Consider the following 21,965-nt stretch of genomic DNA (forward strand, 5'->3'; position numbering starts at 1 on the left):
CAAACACAAACAAACACTCACACACACTTATACCAGTACACCAGTATGCCATAAGTCCCGCACGTTTGTTGTCAGCTCTGGGTAAGGCATCACTGTGGAATACGTGAATTTCCATATAAATTTGCCGATTTAATATGAAAATTTAGTTTAGCAGCAACAAAAATACATTTAGGAAAAATTCTCAATTGAATTGTTTGTGTTCGAGTATTGCAGTACTTACATGAAGTGGAAAGGAGAAAATGGAAAGAGGTAAGGAGAAAATTGATGCGGGAAAGCATGGGAATATGGGGAATACCTACTTTGCATATTTGCAATCAACGTATGTTGAGCTTCAGCGTTTTTTTTTTGGGGGAATCCTTTTGCATACCCTACACCATGGGATGGTGGGGCATAAACAAATGGTCGTTGCATTTGTAAAATGGCAAGTGTAATGAAATGCGAGGAGAGTCTCAGTGAGAAGTCAGTTGGCACTGGCTCTTAATTAAATACTGAGTGCCAATGATACTCGAGGTTGTTATTGCCCTTAAGACAATTTTACTGTCGGCAAAGATGATCACAATCAACGTTCTTGCGTTGGCACCACACAACTTCACGCATTCCGTGATCGCCCGGATCTCCGCCGGCAGGATCATCGAGTGCGAGGCACTGCTGCCATCAGTCTAAAACAGATCTCACTCTCTGGGTTCTCAATGTAAACCCCCAGGCCCACTCTCTCCTCTAGCTTTGATCTACCCGTGTGTAACATGATCTTCCAGATGGCAATACTATGTTTCCGTCAATCCAAGACTGTGTCGATGGCAGCAGTGTTCTCAATGTAAACCCCCAAGCCCACTCTGTCCTCTAGCTTTGATCCATCCGTGTAACATGATCTACCAGATGGCAATAATAGGGTTCCGTCAATCCAAGACTGTGGCGATGGCAACAGTGCCTCGCACTAGTCTTTAAGCTTCATCTCAGGTATCCGATCGGAAACCTCTTCCCTTCCTTCCTCGATTATACCGCTATGGTATGAGCTGCTCCCATCCACAATTCATTCTGCCATCGCCTTAAGTCCCATAGCCGCAGTGGCTGCCTCACATTTAATCTGTATGTCAATGGGTCGGATATCTAGAAGAGTCTCCAGTGCCCTCCGCTCCGCGTATGCCAAGACAACATGATACTCGAGATGACAAGGCGAGTTATTGTCGCCTTCAAATAACCAATGGCCAACATCAACGTCTGTTCCCAGGTTAGGGGCGGCAGGCGGCGAGCGTCGGATCTTGGAGCAAGCGGCTCACCAAATAACAAATGGCCAACATCAGCGTCTGTTCCCAGGTTAGGGGCGGCTGGCGGCAAGAGTCGGATCTTGGAGCAAGCGGCTCGCCCCAACGAGGGATGCGTGTGCAATCCCACAAAACCCATGCGGTTGGGGCACTGGGACCCTCCCCCCAACGGACCCTCCCCCGAACGGACCCTCCCCCGAACGGACCCTCCCTCGAACGGACCCTCCCCCGAACGGACCCTCCCCCCAACGGACCCTCCCCCGAACGGACCTTCCCCCCAACGGACCCTCCCCCCAACGGACCCTCCCTCCAACGGACCTCCCCCAACGGACCTCCCCCCAACGGACCTCCCCCCAACGGACCTCCCCCCAACGGACCCTCCCCCCAATGGACCCTCCCCCCAACGGACCCTCCCCCCAACGGACCCTCCCCCCCAACGGACCCTCCCCCCATCGGACCCTCACCCCAACGGACACTCCCCCAACGGACCCTCCCCCCAACGGACCCTCCCCCCCAACGTTGACGACCCACGCAAACAAAAAAAGGACCATGATTTGCGGATCTGCACCTGAAATGTCCCCACACTTTATAGAGAAGGTGCAATATACGCAGATGTATTAGAGAAGCACAAGGCAGATATTACCGCCTTACAGGAAGTGCGATGGACAGGGAATGGCGTCACTACTACACCAAACCGTGACGAACTATGCTATAGCTGCCATAACACGAGGCATGAATTTGGCTGTGGATATGTGGTTAGTGGGAGACTGAAACACCTTGTCTTCAGCTTTACTCCGGTGGATGAGAGGCTAGCCACAATCCGCATAAAAGCCAAATTCTTCAACATCAGCCTTATTTGTGCCCATGCCCCGACGGAAGACAAAGACGAGCAGACCAAGGATATTTTCTACGAGCGCCTAGAGAGAGAATATGACCGCTGCCCCGCCTATGATACTAAAATTGTTCTGGGAACTTTTTAATGCAAAAATAGGGAAGGAAGACATTTTTGGTCCAACAGTCGGAAAGTTTAGCCTCCATGAGATAACGTAAAGTAATGGGTTGAGGCTGATAGATTTCGCCGCGGCAAAAAACATGGTAGTTATTGGCACCAGATTTCAACATAAAAATACACACAAAGCCACATGGCTGTCAAAAATGCAAAATTTGCCCATGAACATTCCACTAAGGAACAGGGGCAAACTTCTCAAATATCAATGAGTGCAGTCCGATTCAAGTTTAAGCTCAATGATAAGGGGTCTCCTTTTTATAGCCGAGTCCGAACGGCGAGCCGCAGCGCGACACCTCTTTGGAGAGAAGTTTTACATGGCATAGTACCTCACAAATGTCGCCAGCATTAGGAGGGGAAAATCACCTGTGAATTTTTTTTTTCTGATGGTCTCGCCAGGATTCGAACCCAAGCGTTCAGCGTCATTGGCGGACATGCTAACCTCTGGCCTCCAACATGACTGTCACCCGATCAAAACACAAGAAACCAAATTGATCACATTGTGATAAATGAAAGGCATTCATTCAGCGTGTTAGATGCACGATCGTTCAGTGGAGAGAACATAGATTCGGATCATTACCTTGTTGCAGCAAAGGTTCGCACCTGTTTGAATATGGCGAGGAAAATACGATCTGACACTGCACGGATGCTGGACATTGAAAAGCTGCAAACACAACAAATGGCAGCGGCATACTCCACTCGACTGACCCAACTGCTTGATGAAAGCACTCCTTGTTCCGATGATAAAATGGCGCAGTGGCAAACTATTGGCCACTCCATGGAATATGCCGCGAAATCAGTACTTGGGTACCGGAAGCCTCCTCCAAAAAACCTATGGTACAACCAAGAGTGTCGAGATGTTACTGAGGCCAAGAATGCGGCAAATAGAGCAACCCTGCAATCAGTAGCAACGCGCCAGATGAAGGAGAGGTATCGGGAGAAAAGGAGAGAGGAGAGACGTCGAAAAACCCATAGTACGACCAAGAGTGTCGAGGTGCTACTGAAACCAAGAATGCGGCATATAGAGCAACCCTGCAATCAGCAGCAATGCGCCAGATGAAGGAGAGGTATCGGAAAAAAAGGAAAGAGAGGAGAAACGTCTATTCCACAGAAAGAAAAAGGAAATGGAAAGACGTGAGTATGAGCGAATTGAGATGTACAGGAGTCAGAATGAAGTCTGGAAATTCTACCAAAGAATTAAATATCCAACCGCTGGCTTTGGTGCAGGCACATCCTCCTGCAGAGACAAAGAAGGAAATCTGGTAACTGACACAGATAACATGCTTAGGATATGGAAAGAACATTTTACCAACGATGTTGGCGGCGAAGAGGATACCGCAGAACCAATCAATGATGATTGTATAGAATGTTTACCTCCTAGTCAAAATGATTTCCAGGTAGCAGTGAACCGACTAAAGAACAACAAGGCAGCAGGAGCCGACGGGTTACCCGCTGAACTATTTAAGACCGGAGGCGACACGCTGATAAGGCTTATGCATCTGCTTATCTGCGCAATCTGGCTAGAAAAACGCATATCCGATGATTGGAATCTCAGCTACGTCTATGTCCCGTACAAAAGAAAGGAGACAAGACGGCATGTGCCAACTACAGAGGAATAAGTCTCCTCCCCATCGCATACAAGATACTCTCAAGCGTACTGTATGAAAGATTTAAACCTAAAGTCAATGAGATAATTGGCCCCTTTCAATGCGGCTTTAGACCAGGTAATTCCACCCTAGACCAGATTTTCACACTGCGCCAAATCCTGGAAAAGACCCGAGAAGGACAAATCAACACCTACCAACTCTTTGCTGACTACAAAGCCGCCTTCGATACTTCTTTACGTTCAAAGGTATTTCAAGCCATGTCTGAGATTAGTATCCCTGCAAAATTGATAGGACTCTGCAGGATGACATTTGCTGATACGCGTTCCTCAGTAAGAATAGGAGAGCATCTCTTCGAACCATTTAAACGAGGTTTCAGACAAGGACACATCCTATTATGTGATCTCTTTAATATCCTGCTGGAGAAGATTATACGAGATGCAGATGAATATATACTACTCACAAGAGAAAACATGTTAATCGTCTATACCGACCACATTGATATCATAGGTCAGTCACCGGAAGTAGTCACTGCAGCCGTTAAAAGAATCGAAAGAGAGTCAGTGAGAATGGGTCTGGCAGTAAATGGAGATAAGACAAAATGGATGGTTTCAACTCCCAAAAAGCCTTGCACAACCGAGCAGATAAAGAAAATAGAGAAAATTGGGAACCACAACTTTGAGACAGTCAGTAACTTTATCTACCTCGGCACCGCCGTAACCGAAACGAATGACACCAGTTTTGAGATAAAGTGAAGAATAATACTGGCAAACACATGCTACTTTGGACTAAGAGGGCAGTTTAGAAACAAGGCCACCTCTCGACAGACGAAGACTACACTATACAAGACACTGATACTACCCGTGCTGTTATATGGTTCTGAAGCATGGGTACTTGTGAAAGCAGATGAGGCAGTACTTGGAGTATTTGAGAGAAATATTCTTCATAAAATATATGGACCAGTTTGCGTTAACGGAGAATATAGGCGACATATGAACCACAAGCTGTAGGAGCTGTATGGCGACGACGGGCTGCGTTGGCTAGGTCATATTGTCAGAATGGATGAACAGGCTCCAGCAAAGAAGTCTTTTGAAGGCACGGAACACGGTGGTACACGGCCAAAAGCCCGATGGAAAGATTTAGTTGTGGGAGACACCTCGAAACTTGGTGTCAGAGATTTTAGAATGAGAGCAGAAGATCGAGGCGCTTGGAACGCTTTTCTACGATCGGCTAGTGGAACAAATATTCTGTCATAGCCAATTAAAGAAAGCAACTAAAGTAAAGTAATGAAATGAGTATTTAAGAAGAATGAGGAAATTTTTTCGAAATGTTATAGTGAGCCAGCATAAGCTATGTTTGTCCGTCCAATAACATTGACATATCTTTTATGCAACAAAAATGGAATTTCGTCTTTTTCTTCAAATTTTTCCACAAATTTTTGAATTATTTTCATTTAAATTTCCTTTTTATGATTTTTATTTTCTGTAAGCTTTCCAAACTATCCCTAATGTTGGGTATTTAAAATTCGTCGATGCCATTCTTTAAGCCAATTTCGTCAGTTCTTGTTTGATTCTCTCTCACTCTCTCTTTAATTTTCCCTCGACATTTGGTTGCAAAACTCCCTACAAGGACTTTCAACCAGGCAGCTAGCTGACTAACTTCCTTTCCTGATAGCAGCTCAATGTAACATATAGTGTGTGTGTTTTTTTGTGCATGTGTTGGTTGATCGTATGCATATATTTACTTTTGCGATTGGCTTTATTCTTAATACCTTTTAATGCTTGCCAAAATGATGTGCAGCTCCACTAATTCTAATAATTTTCATTTTCGAGAGGAATTTGAACGTCAAGTGCTGCACATAGTTAGAGAGTTGCTACAGCATCATCGGAATTCGCTTCAACATTAGCATTCCAATTCAAATGTGCTCAAAGGAGGAGTGGAGCAATCTGCATAAACCCAATGCACGTTGCATTAATGGCTTGCCTAGGTTTACGTTTGAGTTTTTGCCTTGGTTTGGAATTGCCATTCATGGGTGTGGGGGAGTATTCAAAATGATTGAATTTTTCGTACCAGGAAATTGTTTGGTAATGCGTTGAATTTTTAAACTCTGCTGCAACAAATAATGAAAGCAATTTAGAATGGAAATAAGCATGTCGACTGGATTCGGTAATGATTTTTCCTTGTCGATAGGATGGAAAATTTATTGGTCGGAAATAAGGCAATGAGCCAGAGCACATTTAATAATATTAGAAAAGTGTTAGCAACAAAAAAGGTAAAAATAAGATTAAAATAAAAAAAAAATTGAAAAGATTGCAAAAATTGCAAAAATTGTACAAAATTTTGAAAAAGCAATAAAGATTTTTGACACTTTACTAGTTACTTTAAATATAAACAAGTAAAAAGGCGTTAAGTTCGGCTGGGCCGAACTTTGGATACCCACCACCTCGGATATATATGTAAACCACATTTCATCTAAATCTTGTGAAAATTGCATACCTTATGTCTCATAGCAGTTATATCGAAATATGTTCCGATTTACACCAAATATTAATAAGTACGAGTCATAACAAAATTTTGGTCTTTTTAGTAGCTATATCCAAAAATAAACCGATCTGAACGATATACGACACAGATGTCGAAGAGCCTAATATAAGTCACAGTGTCAGTTTTCAGTGGCATCGGATTTTAAATGCGCCTTTTATGGGGCCAAGACTTTAAATCGAGATATCGGTCTACATGGCAGCTATATCCAAATCTGGACCAATTTCGGCCATAACGCAGAAGTATGTCAAGGGATTTAACATAACTAACTGTCCCAATTTTCGGCGACATCGGACAATAAATGCGCCTTTAATGGGCCTGAGACCCTAAATCGTAGGATCGGTCTATATGGCAGCTATATCCAAATCTGGACCGATCTGAGCCAAATTGACGAAGAATATCGAGGGGCCTAACGCAACTCACTGTTCCAAATTTCAGCAAAATCGGGCAATAAATGTGGCTTTTATGGGCTTTAGACCCTAAATCGGAGGATTGGTCTATATGGCAGCTATATCCAAATCTGAACCGATCTGAGACAAATTGACGAAGGATGTCGAGGGGCCTAAAGCAACTCACTGTCCCAAATTTCACCAAAATCGGGTAATAAATGTGGCTTTTATGGGCTTTAGACCCTAAATCGGAGGATCGGTCTATATGGCAGCTATATCCATATCTGTATCGATCTGAGCCAAATTGACGAAGGATGTCGAAGGGTCTAACGCAACTCACTGTTCCAAATTTCAGCAAAATCGGATAATAAATGTGGCTTTTATGGGCTTTAGACCCCAAATCGGGGAATCGGTCTACCTGGCAGCTATAACCAAATCTGAACCGATCTGGGGCAAATTGACGTAGGATGTGAAAGGGCCTAACATAACTCACTGTTCCTAATTTCAGCAAAATCGGATAATAAATGTGGCTTTTATTGGCCCAAGACCCTATATCGGAGGATCGGTCTACATGCCAGTTATAACCAAATCTGAACCGATCTGGGTCAATTTGACGAAGGATGACGAAGGCCTTACATAACTCACTGTCCCAAATTTCAGCAAAATCGGATAATAAATGTGGTTTTTATATGCCCAAGACCCTATAACGGCGAATTGGTCCATATGGCAGCTATATGCAAATCTGGACCGACCTGAGCCAAGTTGAAGAGGGATGTCGAGAGGTCCAACACAACTCACTATCCCAAATTTCAGCAAATTCGGATAATAAATGTGGCTTTTATGGGCCTAAGACCCTAAATCGGCGGATCGGTCTATATGGGGGCTATATCAAGATATAGTCCGATTTAGCCCATTTTCGAACTTAATCTGCTTATGAACAAAAAAAAGAATCTGTGGAAAGTTTCAGCTCAATATCTCAATTTTTAAAGACTGTAACGTGATTTCAACAGACAGACGGAGAGACGGACGGACATGTCTAGATCGTCTTACCAAATCGTCTTAGATTTTTACGACGACCATATATGGTTAAAAATTGTATTTCAAAGCGTTGCAAACAGAATGACGAAATGAATATAACACCATCCTTCGGTGGTGGGCATAAAAAATACATTTTAGTCGAAAATATTACAGCACATCGTAGTTTTGACGAAGAATAACTGTCCAGGGATAAGAAATCGTGAATCATAATCGATGAAATCGATAAATTTAAAATCAAACATTTTTGCAACCGGTAACTTTGAATTGAATTGATTTTAATAAATCGTGGTTGTTTAACTCAAATCTATAACTATTGAATTCGATAAATTAAGATGTCATAAAAGTTCATATTTCAGATAATTATTTAAATCGATAATTTTTGAAATCTTAAAATTTTTGTTGCCGGTTATTTTTGCCATCGATTATATTGAAATTGATGCTCGAAGAAATCCTTCATGGAAAATAATATGAGAAATCGACAGTATTCGAAATCGATAACTTTGAAATCGATTATCGATTATTAAAAAAATCTTTAAATTCTCTAATTGAAAAGTGAGACCTTTGATTCTTTTTTATTAAAATGTTCGTGGGAGATTTTCATATACATTTGAAATTGAAAAATTTTAAATATATTATTTTTTATATCGATTATTTTTGAAATCGATAATTTTTAATTGAAATCGATCAATTTTGAAATCTGTATTTTTTTGACATTGATTACTTTGAAATTGTTTTTTGAAGAAATCCTTTATGGAAAATATTATATGACGACAATAATTTAAATCGATGATTTAAGAAATCATGAAATCCGCTCATTGATAAGAGAGATCTGTGACCCTGCTCCTTTATTGAATATTCGTGGCAAATTTGAGTTTGTAATTGAAATTGATAATCTTTAAAATTCACGATATTCTAAATCGATAATTTTTGAAATCGATAATTTTTAAAACGAAAATTTTTAGAATCGTTCATGTAGTCGCCAAAAAAGGATTCATAAAACCCACATTTATGTAGCAACAATACTAATTATCCTCCTGTGTGCCCCTCCATTTTATCTATTTCCGTTTTTCTTTTGTCCACTTATTTTTCAGACGGTTGAAGACCTTGAAAATCGCTGCATGGAGGCAGGAATTGAAATCGTTACAAGACAATCATTTTTATCCGATCCAACAGATGCTGTGCGTAATTTACGACGACAGGATGCCCGCATCATAGTGGGCCTCTTCTATGTGGTGGCAGCGAGGCGTGTCCTCTGTGAGATGTACAAACAACAATTGTATGGCCGAGCATATGTGTGGTTCTTCATAGGTAAGTAAAGAAAGTCATAAAAACAAAAGCGAAACTAAAATTCTAGCATAGAAAACACAAGAATTTATGGAAATATGTGTAAAAAGGAATTTTTATAGTTTAGCATAAGCCTCAAACAAAAAAAAAACATATTTGAAATAGCAAACAAAAAATAGAAATAAAGAAGTCATGTGATGACTAGGGCCATAAAACACTTGAATGGAAGATAAACCAAGGCTTAGCGCCATACTCCCGGCATTTGGAAACGTTACCGCAAATCCTTAGAAATAACGTGGCCATAAATCTTTCACCAACTTTTAACTATGCTCAAAGCTCACTTTGTGTCTGGCAGGGCACTTTGGGGAGATATAAAATGGAAAACATTGAATACAATTGAACGTGGCATACCACTCTCGAGTTTTATTACTTTCTTATGATTCTCGTAAGCACTTCGTTTTTTTCAGTTCTCACATTATGGCCTAGGATAATAATACCCGTCTGCCATTTGAAATAAACGCTTAAATTCATATGACCTTACAAAAAGAGAAAAAAACAGGTTAGGAGCAAATACAATCGATTGATCACGTACTACACGTTTATGCTATAAAAATTTAAATTAACCTTTGTCTTCATATAGGCCAAAGGTAGGGTTGCCAAGGAAATATTTGTATTAAATTTCCTATTTTGATATCTTTTAAAGTTAATAATTTTGAAATCGATAATTTTTAAAACCAATCGTGTTATCGATATTTAAAATATTCAGAAATCTAAATTGTATTTGATGTCGAATATTTTGGAGATCAGAAAGTTTTGATATTGGTACTTTTATTAATTGAAAAATATTTGATATCGATAACTTTCAAATCGATAATTTCGGAAATTCAAAAATTTTAGATCAAACTTATTTTATTCCAATTGATTATTTTTAAAATGAAAAAAATTTATAACTAATAATTTTTAAATCGATAATTTTCAAAACCAATCGTCTTATCGATAACTAAAAATATCTATAAATTGTAAATTTCAATTCCGAAAACTATTTGAAGCCGATAATACATTAAACCAAAAGTTTTTGAAATATTTGATTGCTAAAATTTATTATTTTGTTATCGATAACCAATGAAAAATTCCAATTCATATGGAATTCAATTTTTGATTACATTCTAGCATAACTTGATAACTTTTTTCCATAACTTTTCCATATTTTATAGTCTTTGAAATCGAATCTTATACAAATCTATAATCTTTAAATCGTAAAAAATTAAAATATAAAATTTAAAAATATATAAAATTTATTGATCGATAAAATTTAAAAATATCGATAAGAATTTTTATCGACAATTTTCGATATCTGCAAATTTTAAAATTTTGATCATGAAAATTCAACTAGGAAACAGGGGCAAACTTCTCACATATCATTGCAGTGCTGTCCGATTCAAGTTTAAGCTTAATGATAAGGGGCCTCCTTTTATAGCCGAGTCCGAACGGCAGGCCGCAGTGCGATACCTCTATGGAGGGAAGTTTTATATATGTCATAGTACTTCACAAATGTTGCTAGCATTAGGAGAGGAAAACCTCGGCTGAAAATTTGTTTTGACTATGTCGTCAGGATTCGAACCCGTCATAGACGGACTTGTTAACCTTTTCTCTACGGCGGCTTTCATTTTCGGTATCTATCATTTTTTAAATCGATAAACTTGTAATCGATAAACACAAATTTTTATTTTACCCCCAATAGAAGGGGGTATATGAATTTTTTTATTCCGTTTACAACACATCGAAATACTCATTGCCGACCTTACAAAGTATATAAAGGGTGATTTTTTAAGAGCTATAGGAGAGTTTTTCAAAAAAGAAAGTAAATAAGAAATTCGGAAAAATTAATGAAATCTTTATTTGAATCGATAAAACGGTCCATATAATTTTATATTTAAAGATTATTTCATGCAAATGTTGACCATGACTGCGCCTCAAATGATCCATCCGCTTAATCCAATTTTTGGTATACTCTTTTCTACATTTCGGGCGGTATCCCACGAATAAATTATTTAATGTTGTCCAATGCGCCAATTGAAGCGGGCTTGTCTGTATAGACATGAGCTTTGACATAGCCCCACCAAAAATTGTTTAAAGGGGTTAAATTGCGGCCAATTGACCTGTCCCGAACACGAAATAAAATTTTCACCAAACTCGCATCTCAATAAGTCCATTGTAATGCGTGCTGCATGACATGTGGCACCGTCTTGTCAAGTCAAGTTCTAGCATTTTGGGCAAAAACAAGTTGGATATCATCTCACGATAGCGCTTACTATCGCATCATCCTTGTAGAAGTACGCTCCAATGATCCCACCACCCCATAAACCGCACCAAAGTGTGACTTTTTCAAGGTGCATTGGTAGCTCTTGCAATGCTTCTAGCTGATCTTCACTCAAAAATCGTTAATACTGCTTATTACCGAACCAAAAATGAGCTTTGTGGCTCAATGGGACTTGACATAATGAGTTGTCTTTGAACCATCTATCAGACAACCGATATCCGTATCAGATATGGTTAAGATCTGACCATATTATGCTATGGCCCCCATATAGACCGATCTTCCGATTTAAGGTCTAAGGCCCATAAAAGCCGTTTTGCCATTTTTCTGAAATACCGTTAAGTTTGGACCATATTAGGATATAGTTGCCATATAAACCGATCTCGCGATTTAAGGCCTTAAACCCATAAATGACGTATATTTAACACGATTTTGCTGACTTTAATTACGGTGAGTTGAGATCAGCATCCTTATCTTTGCCGATTTGGACATTGCTGCCACGATCGATCTTTCAACAAAAGATGTTTCACACAAAAATGGCTTACTTACTGGAAGTGTCCTGTTGGGGGTGTGGGACCACTTGGGCGAAATTTCTATACCAAGTTCATACTCTACTCTTAAATACCTTTCATTTGATACCCATATTGTCCTAATCGGTAAACATGTCCTACCGGGTGGGTTTTAGGATGGAGCGTCCCCCGCAGGTTATTTGACCCAATTTCCTGTTTTTGGGGTGTCATATAAAATTTCCACCACTTGGGCGAAATTTCTATACCAAGTTCATACTCTACTCTTAAATACCTTTCATTTGATACCCATATTGTCATAATCAGTAAACATATCCTACCGGGTGGGTTTTAGGATGGGGCGTCCCCCGCAGGTTATTTGACCCAAAAAATGTATACCAATTTCCTGTTTTTGGAGTGTCATATAAATTTTCGTCTAAATCGGTTCACGCATCACCGAGATCTGGCGTTTTTGACCTTTGGGTTATGGGGGAGGGAGGGAGGGGAGGTCCCCCCCCTCCCCCCAAACAAACAAAACCCAACAATTTCATTTTCATACAATATAATATATTTTATGTACCATTTGTCCTTTCCCCACTTTTTTTCAAGTTGGCAACACTTACCATTCCCCCGAAATCCTTTGCATGAATATAGAAACCCATTTTATTATAGCCTCAGCAAATGTTCTCACTCCCATTATGGTGGAGATGAAATTTTAAGGTGTATTAGAGCGTGACACCGCAGCAGTAGTCCATGATGCGGTTTATCGATGTGCATCGTTTTACACAAACACTCTAACTCGCAGACTCTACCATATTTGAAGAAGGAAATTTACTTCAGCCCTGAGCTCTATATGGCTTTGACTTTGCCCACACACACGCACACTTCCACTTGCTCTCGAACTATCTGCATTAACAATTCTCACGTTAGATGGTATTGGTATTGGTTGAGTGTGACTTTTGCTGTTGGGTATTGTGGTTTTATTGCTAATGCAGCTGCACATACACATTTGCAGGTTTGTGGTTAATTTTCTTAGAAATTGGAAACCGTCTTAACTTAGACCGTTCATTATTTGCTTCCTACTATGAATGCATAGGAATTTTGGTTTAAAGTCAAAGAGTCTATTTGTGCAATGCTTTCATTTTGAAATTGGTTTCACCGTAGATGAAATATGCCAAAGGGCTTACGAGGAAAAGGAAGCTGCACTTTGGATAGCTGTAATTAAGCAGGGAATGACTCTCTATATGAGGTGTATATAAGGGAAGATTTTGTGGGGTAAAGTAGAAATGAGATTTATTATGAAAAATAAATTGAAACAGAATTTTTTAAAGTTCTGAAAACTTTTAGTTGTAGAAATAATGAAAAAAAAAAAAATAATAAAAAGTTTTTTTTATATACAAAATTGTTCCATTACTTGGAAATTTGTATTTCCATGGTTACTTCTGGCAAATTTTTATATTAATTTCTATTCGCATAGATATCTTCATTAGTGCTTGTGGCAAAATGCTCTCATATCTTATTTTTCCTAACATCTTCATGGTATTTGTGGATTTAATTTCAGCACTTTTAGAATTGGCATTCATCCCATGCCCCCCCCCCCCCATCCTTGTTCACTTGTTTTAGTTTGCGCTGCTTTAGACTTGCCCTTCTGCCCCTCCACCCAGTGCTCTGCAGTAAGCAACACTAAAAAGCAATTGTAAACTCATTCCCTCTTAATGGAGTGCCATAAATTTCAAAATGTTTGTGGAAATCTGTAACGGCTTCAAGTAAACAAAAGTGCTCTTCAAGCCAAATGGATATTAGAGAGGGTAAAAATACTAGAAACTAAAACAGGTAAGAACGTGCTAAGTTCGGCCGGGCCGAATCTTATATAACCTCCACCATGGATCTCATTTGTTTAGTTCCATGCGCTGTATCTCTTTTTACGCAAACAAAGAATATTGAATAAAAACTGTTATGCTATTGGAGCTATATCAAATTATAGTCCGATTCGGATCATAAATAAATGCTGAACATTGTAGAAGTCATTGTGCAATATTTCAGTTCATTCGGATAAGAATTGCGCCTTGTAGGGGCTGAAGAAGCAAAATCGGGAGATAGGTTTATTTGGGAGCTGTATCAAGCTATTGATTGACTCAGACCATATGAGACACGTATGTTGAAGGTCGTGAGAGAAACCGTTGTACAAAATTTCATCCAAATCTGATAAGAATTGCACCCTCTAGAAGCTCAAGAAGTCAAGATCCCAGATCGGTTTATATGGCAGCTATATCAAGTTTTGCACCGATTTCAACCATACTCAGCACAGTTATTGGAAGTCACAACAAAACACTTCATGCAAAATTTCAAGGTCGTGGGAGAAACCGTTGTACAAAATTTCACCCAAAACGGATGATAATTGCGCCCTCTAGAGGCTCAAGAAGTCAAGATCCAAGATCGGTTTATATGACAGCTATACCAGATTATGAACCGATTTCAACCATCCTTGGCGAAGTTGTTGAAAGTGATACGGAAACACTACGAGCAAAATTTCAACCAAATCGGATGAGAATTGCGCCCTCTAGAGGCTCAAGAAGTCAAGACCCTGGATCGGTTTATATGACAGCTATACCAGATTATGAACCGATTTGAACCATACTTAGCGCAGTTGTTGGAAGTAATACCAAAATACCACGTTCAAAATTTCAGTCAAATCGGATGAGAATTACGCACTCTAGAAGCTCAAGAAGTCAAGACCCAAGATCGGCATATATTATTTTCAGTACCAAGCGACCTACACTTATAAACAGCATTTGTGCAAAATTTCAAGCGGCTAGATTTACTCCTTCGAAAGTTAGCATGCTTTTCCGTCTGTCTGTTGAAATCACGCTACAGTCTTTAAAAATGGAGATATGGAGCTGAAACTTTGCACAGACTTTTTTTGTCCATAAGCAGGTTAAGTTCGAAAATGTGCTATATGGGACTATATCTTGATATAGCCCCATATAGACCGATTCTCCGATTTAGGTTCTTGGGCCCGTAAAAGGATTTTGCTGACATTTGGGACAGTGAGTTGTGTTAGGCCCTTCGACAATTTTGTCAATTTGGCCCGGATCGGTTCAGATTTGGATATAGCTGCCATATAGACCGATTCTTCGATTAAGGGTCTTAGGTCCATAAAAGCCACATTTATTATCCGATTTTGCTGAAATTTGGGACAATGAGTTGTGTTGGGCCCTTCGACATCCTCCTCTTATTTCGCCTAGATCGGTATATATTTGGATACAGCTGTCATATAGACCGATCCTCCGATTTAGGGTCTTTGGGCCATAAAAGCCACATTTATTATCCAATTTTGCCGAAATTTGGGACAGTGAGTTGTGTTAGGCCCTTCGATATTATTCGTCAATTTGGACCGGATCGGTTCAGATTTGAATATAGCTGTCATATAGACCGACGCTCCGATTTAGGGTCTTTGGCCCATAAAAGCCACATTTATTATCCGATTTTGCTGAAATTTGGGACAATGAATTGTGTTAGGCCCTTCGACATTCTTCGTTAATTTGGACCGGATCGGTACAGATTTGGTTATAGCTGCCATATAGACCGATCCTCCGATTTAGGGTCTTAGATCCATAAAAGCCACATTTATTACCCGATTTTGCTGAAATTTGGGACAGTGGGTTGTGTTAGGTCCTTCAACATCCTTCGTCAATTTGGCCCAGATCGGTTCAGATTTGAATATAGCTTCCATATAGACCGATCCTTCGATTTAGGATCTTAGGCCCAAAAAAGCCACATTTATTATCCGATTTTGCTTAAATTTGGTACAATGAGTTGTGTTGGGCCCTTCGACTTCCTTCGTTAATTTTACCAAGATCGGTTCAGATTTTAATAAAGCTGCCATATAGACCGATTCTCCGATTTAGGGTCTTAGGCGCATAAAAGCCACATTTATTATACGATTTTGCTGAAATTTGGAACAATGAGATGTGTTAGGCCCTTCGACATCCCTCGTCAATTTGGCCCAGATCGGCTCAGATTTGGATATAGCTGCCATATAGACCGATCTCGCGGTTTTAGGTTTTGGGGCCATAAAAAGGGCATTTATTGTCCGATGTCGCCGAAATTTGGGATAGTGATTTAAGTTAAGCGCCTAGACATACTTCGACAACATGGCACAGATTTGGATATAGCTGCCATATAGACCGACATCTCTGTTTTAGGTTTTGGGCCATAAAAAGCACATTTATTGTCCGATGCCGCCGAAATTTGGGACAGTGAGTTTTGCTAGGCCCATCACATCCTTCTTCAATTTGGTTCAGATCGGTCCAGATATGGATATAGCTTCCATATATACTCGCCTCTCGATATAATGTTTTGGATCCATAAAAGGCGCATTTATTGTCCGATGTTGCCGAAATTTGGGACAGAGTGTTAAGTTAAACCCCTCTACATATTTCTGAAATCTGGTCTAGATCGATTAAGATTTGCATATACCTGTCATATTGACCGATATCTAGATTTAAAGTCTTGGCCCCAAAAAAGTCGCATCTATAATCTGATTTCACTGAAATTTGACACAGTGATTTATGTTAGGCTTTTCGACATCCATGTTGTATATGGTTAAGATCGGTTTATTTTTAGTTATATTGGGTTGCCCAAAAAGTAATTGCGGATTTTTCATATAGTCGGCGTTGACAAATTTTTTCACAGCTGGTGACTCTGTTATTGCATTCTTTCTTCTGTCAGTTATCAGCTGTTACTTTTAGCTTGCTTTAGAAAAAAAGTGTAAAAAAAGTATATTTGATTAAAGCTCATTCTAAGTTTTATAAGAAATGCATTTACTTTCTTTTAAAAAATCCGCAATTACTTTTTGGGCAACCCAATAGCTACAAAAAAGTCCAATATTTTGTTATACACAATTGAACAATGACTGGTACTTATTAGTATTTGGTCCAAATCGGAACACATTTCGCTATAACTGCTATGGGACATAGAGTATGCAATTTTCACCAGGTGGTGGGTATCCAATGCTCGGCCCGGCCGAACTTAACGCCTTTTTACTTGTTTTGTGATAGAATAATTAAGCGAAACCTATCCAAAGAAAATTTTTATCAAAATTTCTTTTCGAATTTCTTTCATTAACCCCCTTTAATGTTTACCTGTAGGTGTAATAAATGATGTTGTTTTACTTTGAAAGGTTGTTTGGTTTGGTTTGGTTGTGCTTGTTGTTTGGTTGCAGTACTTATGCTTCCGCAAAAAGCATTAAAATTTGTTCATTACATTTTTCTCTTGCAACTATTAATTTTCCATACCAGCCAACACACTCCTCGCCCCACTCCCCAGACAACCATTCTAGCACAGAGTGAGAGTAACAAATGACATCAAACGATTTATGACTTAAAATTAATGAATCAATTACTTTTCCAAAGGTCTTTGTTAAACGATGGAAAATCAGAGTGTTTAGAAAAGCTGAAAGGAAATTGAAATGGGAAATATGGGTAGATTGCAATGGCAGTAGAAGGCAGTGAGTGGTAGTAGTTTATAGAATGAAATAAAAATGGTGTTAAATTCAATGAAGCTCGTTTTTCACAGAAAGCCTTGGCGAAAAGAATCAGTTTGGTTTGAAAACATTTGTTTAATTTGATGGTGTACTAGAGGCCCTCAAAAGGAATGATAAACCCTGCAATACGAATATAATGTTGCAAATAAAAATGCCGGATATGGTAAATCGAAGATGAAGGCCTCACAAATTTGCTCAAAATATATGGACAAAATGATGACTGCTGAAAAAAATGTTAACAAGTAACCAGTAAGAAAAGGCAAAAGTCGGGCGGAACCGACTATATAATAACCTACACCACCTGGTGTACGTAGTATCTTTTATACCGTCATAAAATTCTAAGACGATTTAACGATGTCCGTGTGTCTGTCCGTCTGCCGTCTGTCCGCCCGTCCATTGTTATCACTCTAGAGCCTTCAGAAATTGAGATATTGAGCTGAAATTTTGCACAAATTTGTCTTCTTGATGCACGCTGGTTAAGTTCTTGAACGTGCCAAATCGGACCATATTTGTATATAGTTGCTATATAGACTGATTTTCCGATAAAGGGTCTAATGCCCATAAAAACTATTTTTTCATCCGATTTTGGCGAAATTTTAAACAGTGATCCCGACAGCTGACCCAAATATGGTTCAGATCGGACTATATTTAGATATAGCAACCATATAGACCGATTTCCCGATAAAGCTTTATTTATTACCCACAAAAGCTTCATTTATTACCCGATTTCGGTGAAATTTGCAACAGTGGGTTATTTTAAACCTCCCGACATCAGAACTAAATATGGATTAGATCGGTCCATAATTAGATATAGCTGCCATATAGACCGATCTCCCGATAAGGGGTCTGAAGGCAATAAAAACTTTATTTTTCATCCGATTTTGCTGAAATTTGAAACAGTTAATAGCTTAAAGCTTCCCGACAACTGACCTACATATGGTATATATTTAGATATAGCTGCCATACAGACCGATATAACGATGAAGGGTCTGAAGCGATACCGTGTAAAAAGAGATACCGTGTAAAGAACTTGAATAATGTTAGGTGGATATTAGATAAGATTCGTCTCGGACGATAAAATCATGTATTTAATTGCTTTTTTCGTTTTAGCTTTCTCATTGATTATTTTGGATTTTGTTTAAAAAATGTTGCCTACTTTTGGGGGCTTGACACAATTTTCCCACTTAATTAATAATCCATTATTTCCCCCAACGCCCATTTCAAAATTAATTCACGTATGAACAATTCTCTGATTTGACATATTGAGCCACCACTTGAGTCCTCACTCATTTTTTTATAGATTTTTTTTTTTTTGTTTTTTCACAATTATCTGCTAAATTGTGAATATATTAAGCAGTATCTTCGATGATTGATACCTATCATTCAGCCCGGCTGTTCTTAGTGCATTCTTACTTCTTTCTTTCAACAACAATGCTGTGATCTAAACAATTTGCTGATTTTTCTCCTTGCTCCTTGCTTTTCTACCCCATTAAAACAACATATATTCCGCACATTCTTGTTGCTCATTTATATTCTCCGCTCGAGCAAGACCATTTCGTCTCACAGTTTAATTTTCTTAATTTGCTTTAATTTAATTATTATTATCCTTCATTTATTTTCATTGCTTATCCCGTTGCCCTCCAAGCAACCGTTAAAACTTAACTAATTAAACTTTCATTGAACAAAAGGCGTGGAGAATACACACAAGGATATGAGCACATGCATGAGAAAGGAAATGTCAGTACTAATGGTAATGAAATTTCCCCCCCTATAATGTAATCAAGAGAACTATGCAGTTCCAAACTTGTGCAAGGATAATTGTAAAATGTCCCAGTGGCTCAGAGCGATATTGAGACTCAAGAGTTGTAGCTTACAATCAACATTTAAGGGAAGTTTATAAAAAATGAATGATTAAGAAATAAAAACTAAATTCAATGCAAAATTTTAAGGTATTGGCATAATCATTTTTAACGATGTTTATAAATTAAATGAACAAATTCGTATAACTCATTTCAAAAATATTCTGCTGCCTTCAAATTGCCTGGACTTCAACGTCATTATGGAATTTTTGATTAGCTTTCAGTATTTTTGCATCTTTCCTAGTCTGTTTTGTTTTTTGTTGTCTGTTAAATAATTTTTTTTCAACTGTTTTGTAATCCTTGACTAAGTCCTGCTACAAGCAGCATTTTAATTAAACATTTTGTTTTGAGTTTTCTTCAAATTCGTTTTTCCCCAGCTTGTTTTTCCTGTGTGGCCCACAATTGTTGCCTATTATGTGCCTTGTTTTCTCTCAATTATGGGATTTTATGCTATTGACCTCATTATTGACTTCATTAGCAAGGATTTTCTTTCGTACATGGTGATGACATTTCTTCTTAACTCACAACTGATTGCATCAGTTGTCGAGATGCTTTCGTTGGCAATTTTTCTTTTTTCTCATTGATTTTTAATTACTCTTTTTGATTCCCTCTATTTGAGATGAAAGAAAAATGGTTTGATTATACGAAATTAAGGATGATTGTCATGGAGGATGATTGTCATGAATTGGAGACCTCATTTTATAAACTCAGGCAATGACATAGACAAGCACAGCACAGCACACATGACCATGTATGAGTGAAGAAGCAACGATAAGAGAATTGAGTAATGAAATTGCCAAGGTGAGAGTCTGAGGAAAAATTAAATACATTAAAAGAAGAAACAAGTAAAAGCGTGCTAAGTTCGGCCGGGCCGAATCTTATATACCCTCCACCATGGATCGCATATGTCGAGTTCTTTTCCCGGCATCTCTTCTTAGGCAAAAAGAGGATATAAGAAAAGATTTGCTCTGCTATTAGAGCGATATCAAGATATGGTCCGGTTTGGACCACAATTAAATTATATGTTGGAGACCTGTGTAAAATGTCAGCCAATTCGGATAAGAATTGCGCCCTTTGTGGGCTCAAGAAGTTAAATAGAGAGATCGATTTATATGGGAGCTATATCAGGCTATAAACCGATTCAGACCATAATAAACACGTATGTTAATGGTCATGAGAGAATCCGTCGTACAAAATTTCAGGCAAATCGGATAATAATAGCGACCTCTAGAGGCTCAAGAAGTCAAGATCCCAGATCGGTTTATATAGCAGCTATATCAGGTTATGAACCGATTTGAACCATACTTGGCACAGTTGTTGGATGTCATAACAAAACACGTCGTGCAAAATTTCATTCCAATCGGATAAGAATTGCGCACTCTAGACGCTCAAGAAGTCAAGACCCAAGATCGGTTTATATGGCAGCTATATCAGGTTATGGACCGATTTGAACCATACTTATCACAGTTGTTGGATGTCATAACAAAACACGTCGTGCAAAATTTCATCCCAATCGGATAAGAATTGCGCACTCTAGAGGCTCAAGAAGTCAAGACCCAAGATCGGTTTATATGGCAGCTATATCAAAACATGGACCGATATGGCTCATTTACAATACCAACCGACCTACACTAATAAGAAGTATTTGTGCAAAATTTCAAGCGGCTAGCTGTACTCCTTCGGAAGTTAGCGTGCTAGATCGACATAAAATTTCACGACGATCAAGAATATATATACTTTATGGGGTCTCAGACGAATATTTCGAGTAGTTACAAACAGAATGACGAAATTAGTATACCCCCCATCTTATGGTGGAGGGTATAAAAATAAATTGAGATGCAATGAAGGGAGGTTCGTTTTACCAAAAACAAGTAAAAAGGCGTTGAATACCCACCACCTCGGAAAAATATGTAAACCAGCTTTCGTCAAAATCCGATGAAAAATACATAACTTATGACCCCATAGTAGCTTTATCGAAATATGGACCGATTTAGACCAAATTCGACACGGATATTAAGAGGTCTAATAAGTACAAGTCATTGTTCAATTCTGTAGAAAAAAATATTGGTCTCTTTGGTAGCCATATCCAAATAAAGACCGATCTGAACCATATACGACGTGGATGTCAAAAAGCCTAACATAAGCCACTGTGTTAAATTTCAGCGAAATCGGATTATAAATGTGCCTTATATGGGGCCAAGACTTTAAATCGGGATATCGGTCTATATCCAAATCTGAACCGATCTGAGCCAACTTGAAGAAGAATATTGAAGGGATAAACACAACTCACAGTCTAAAATTTTGGGGAAATCGGACTATAAATGCGCCTTCCATGGGTTCAAAACCTTAAATCGAGGGATCGGTCTATATGACAGCTATATGCAAATCAGAACCGATCTAGGCCAAATTGAAGAAGGATGCCAGATGGCCTAACCCAACTTGTTGTTCAAAATTTTTTCAAAATCGGATAATAAATGTGGCTTTTATGGGCCCAAGACCCTAAATGGAGATATCTGTCTATATGGAAGCTATATGCAAATCTGAACCGATCTGGACCAAATTGAAGAGGGATGTCCAATGGCATGACACAACTCAATTTTTCAAGTTTTGGCAA

General features: G+C 38.8%; 1 protein-coding gene across 1 annotated transcript in view; it reads left to right on the plus strand.

Moving 5' to 3' along the window:
- LOC106093690 (gamma-aminobutyric acid type B receptor subunit 1) overlaps positions 1-21,965 on the plus strand; it is a 400,156-nt gene that overhangs the window by 275,393 nt on the left and 102,798 nt on the right. The window contains exon 5 of the mRNA XM_059366135.1: positions 8,932-9,148. Within this exon, the coding sequence (XP_059222118.1) occupies positions 8,932-9,148 (217 nt within the window). The remainder of the gene's footprint in view (positions 1-8,931; positions 9,149-21,965) is intronic.

This window comes from Stomoxys calcitrans, chromosome 3 (assembly GCF_963082655.1).
Source record: "Stomoxys calcitrans chromosome 3, idStoCalc2.1, whole genome shotgun sequence".
Lineage (NCBI taxonomy): Eukaryota > Metazoa > Arthropoda > Insecta > Diptera > Muscidae > Stomoxys > Stomoxys calcitrans.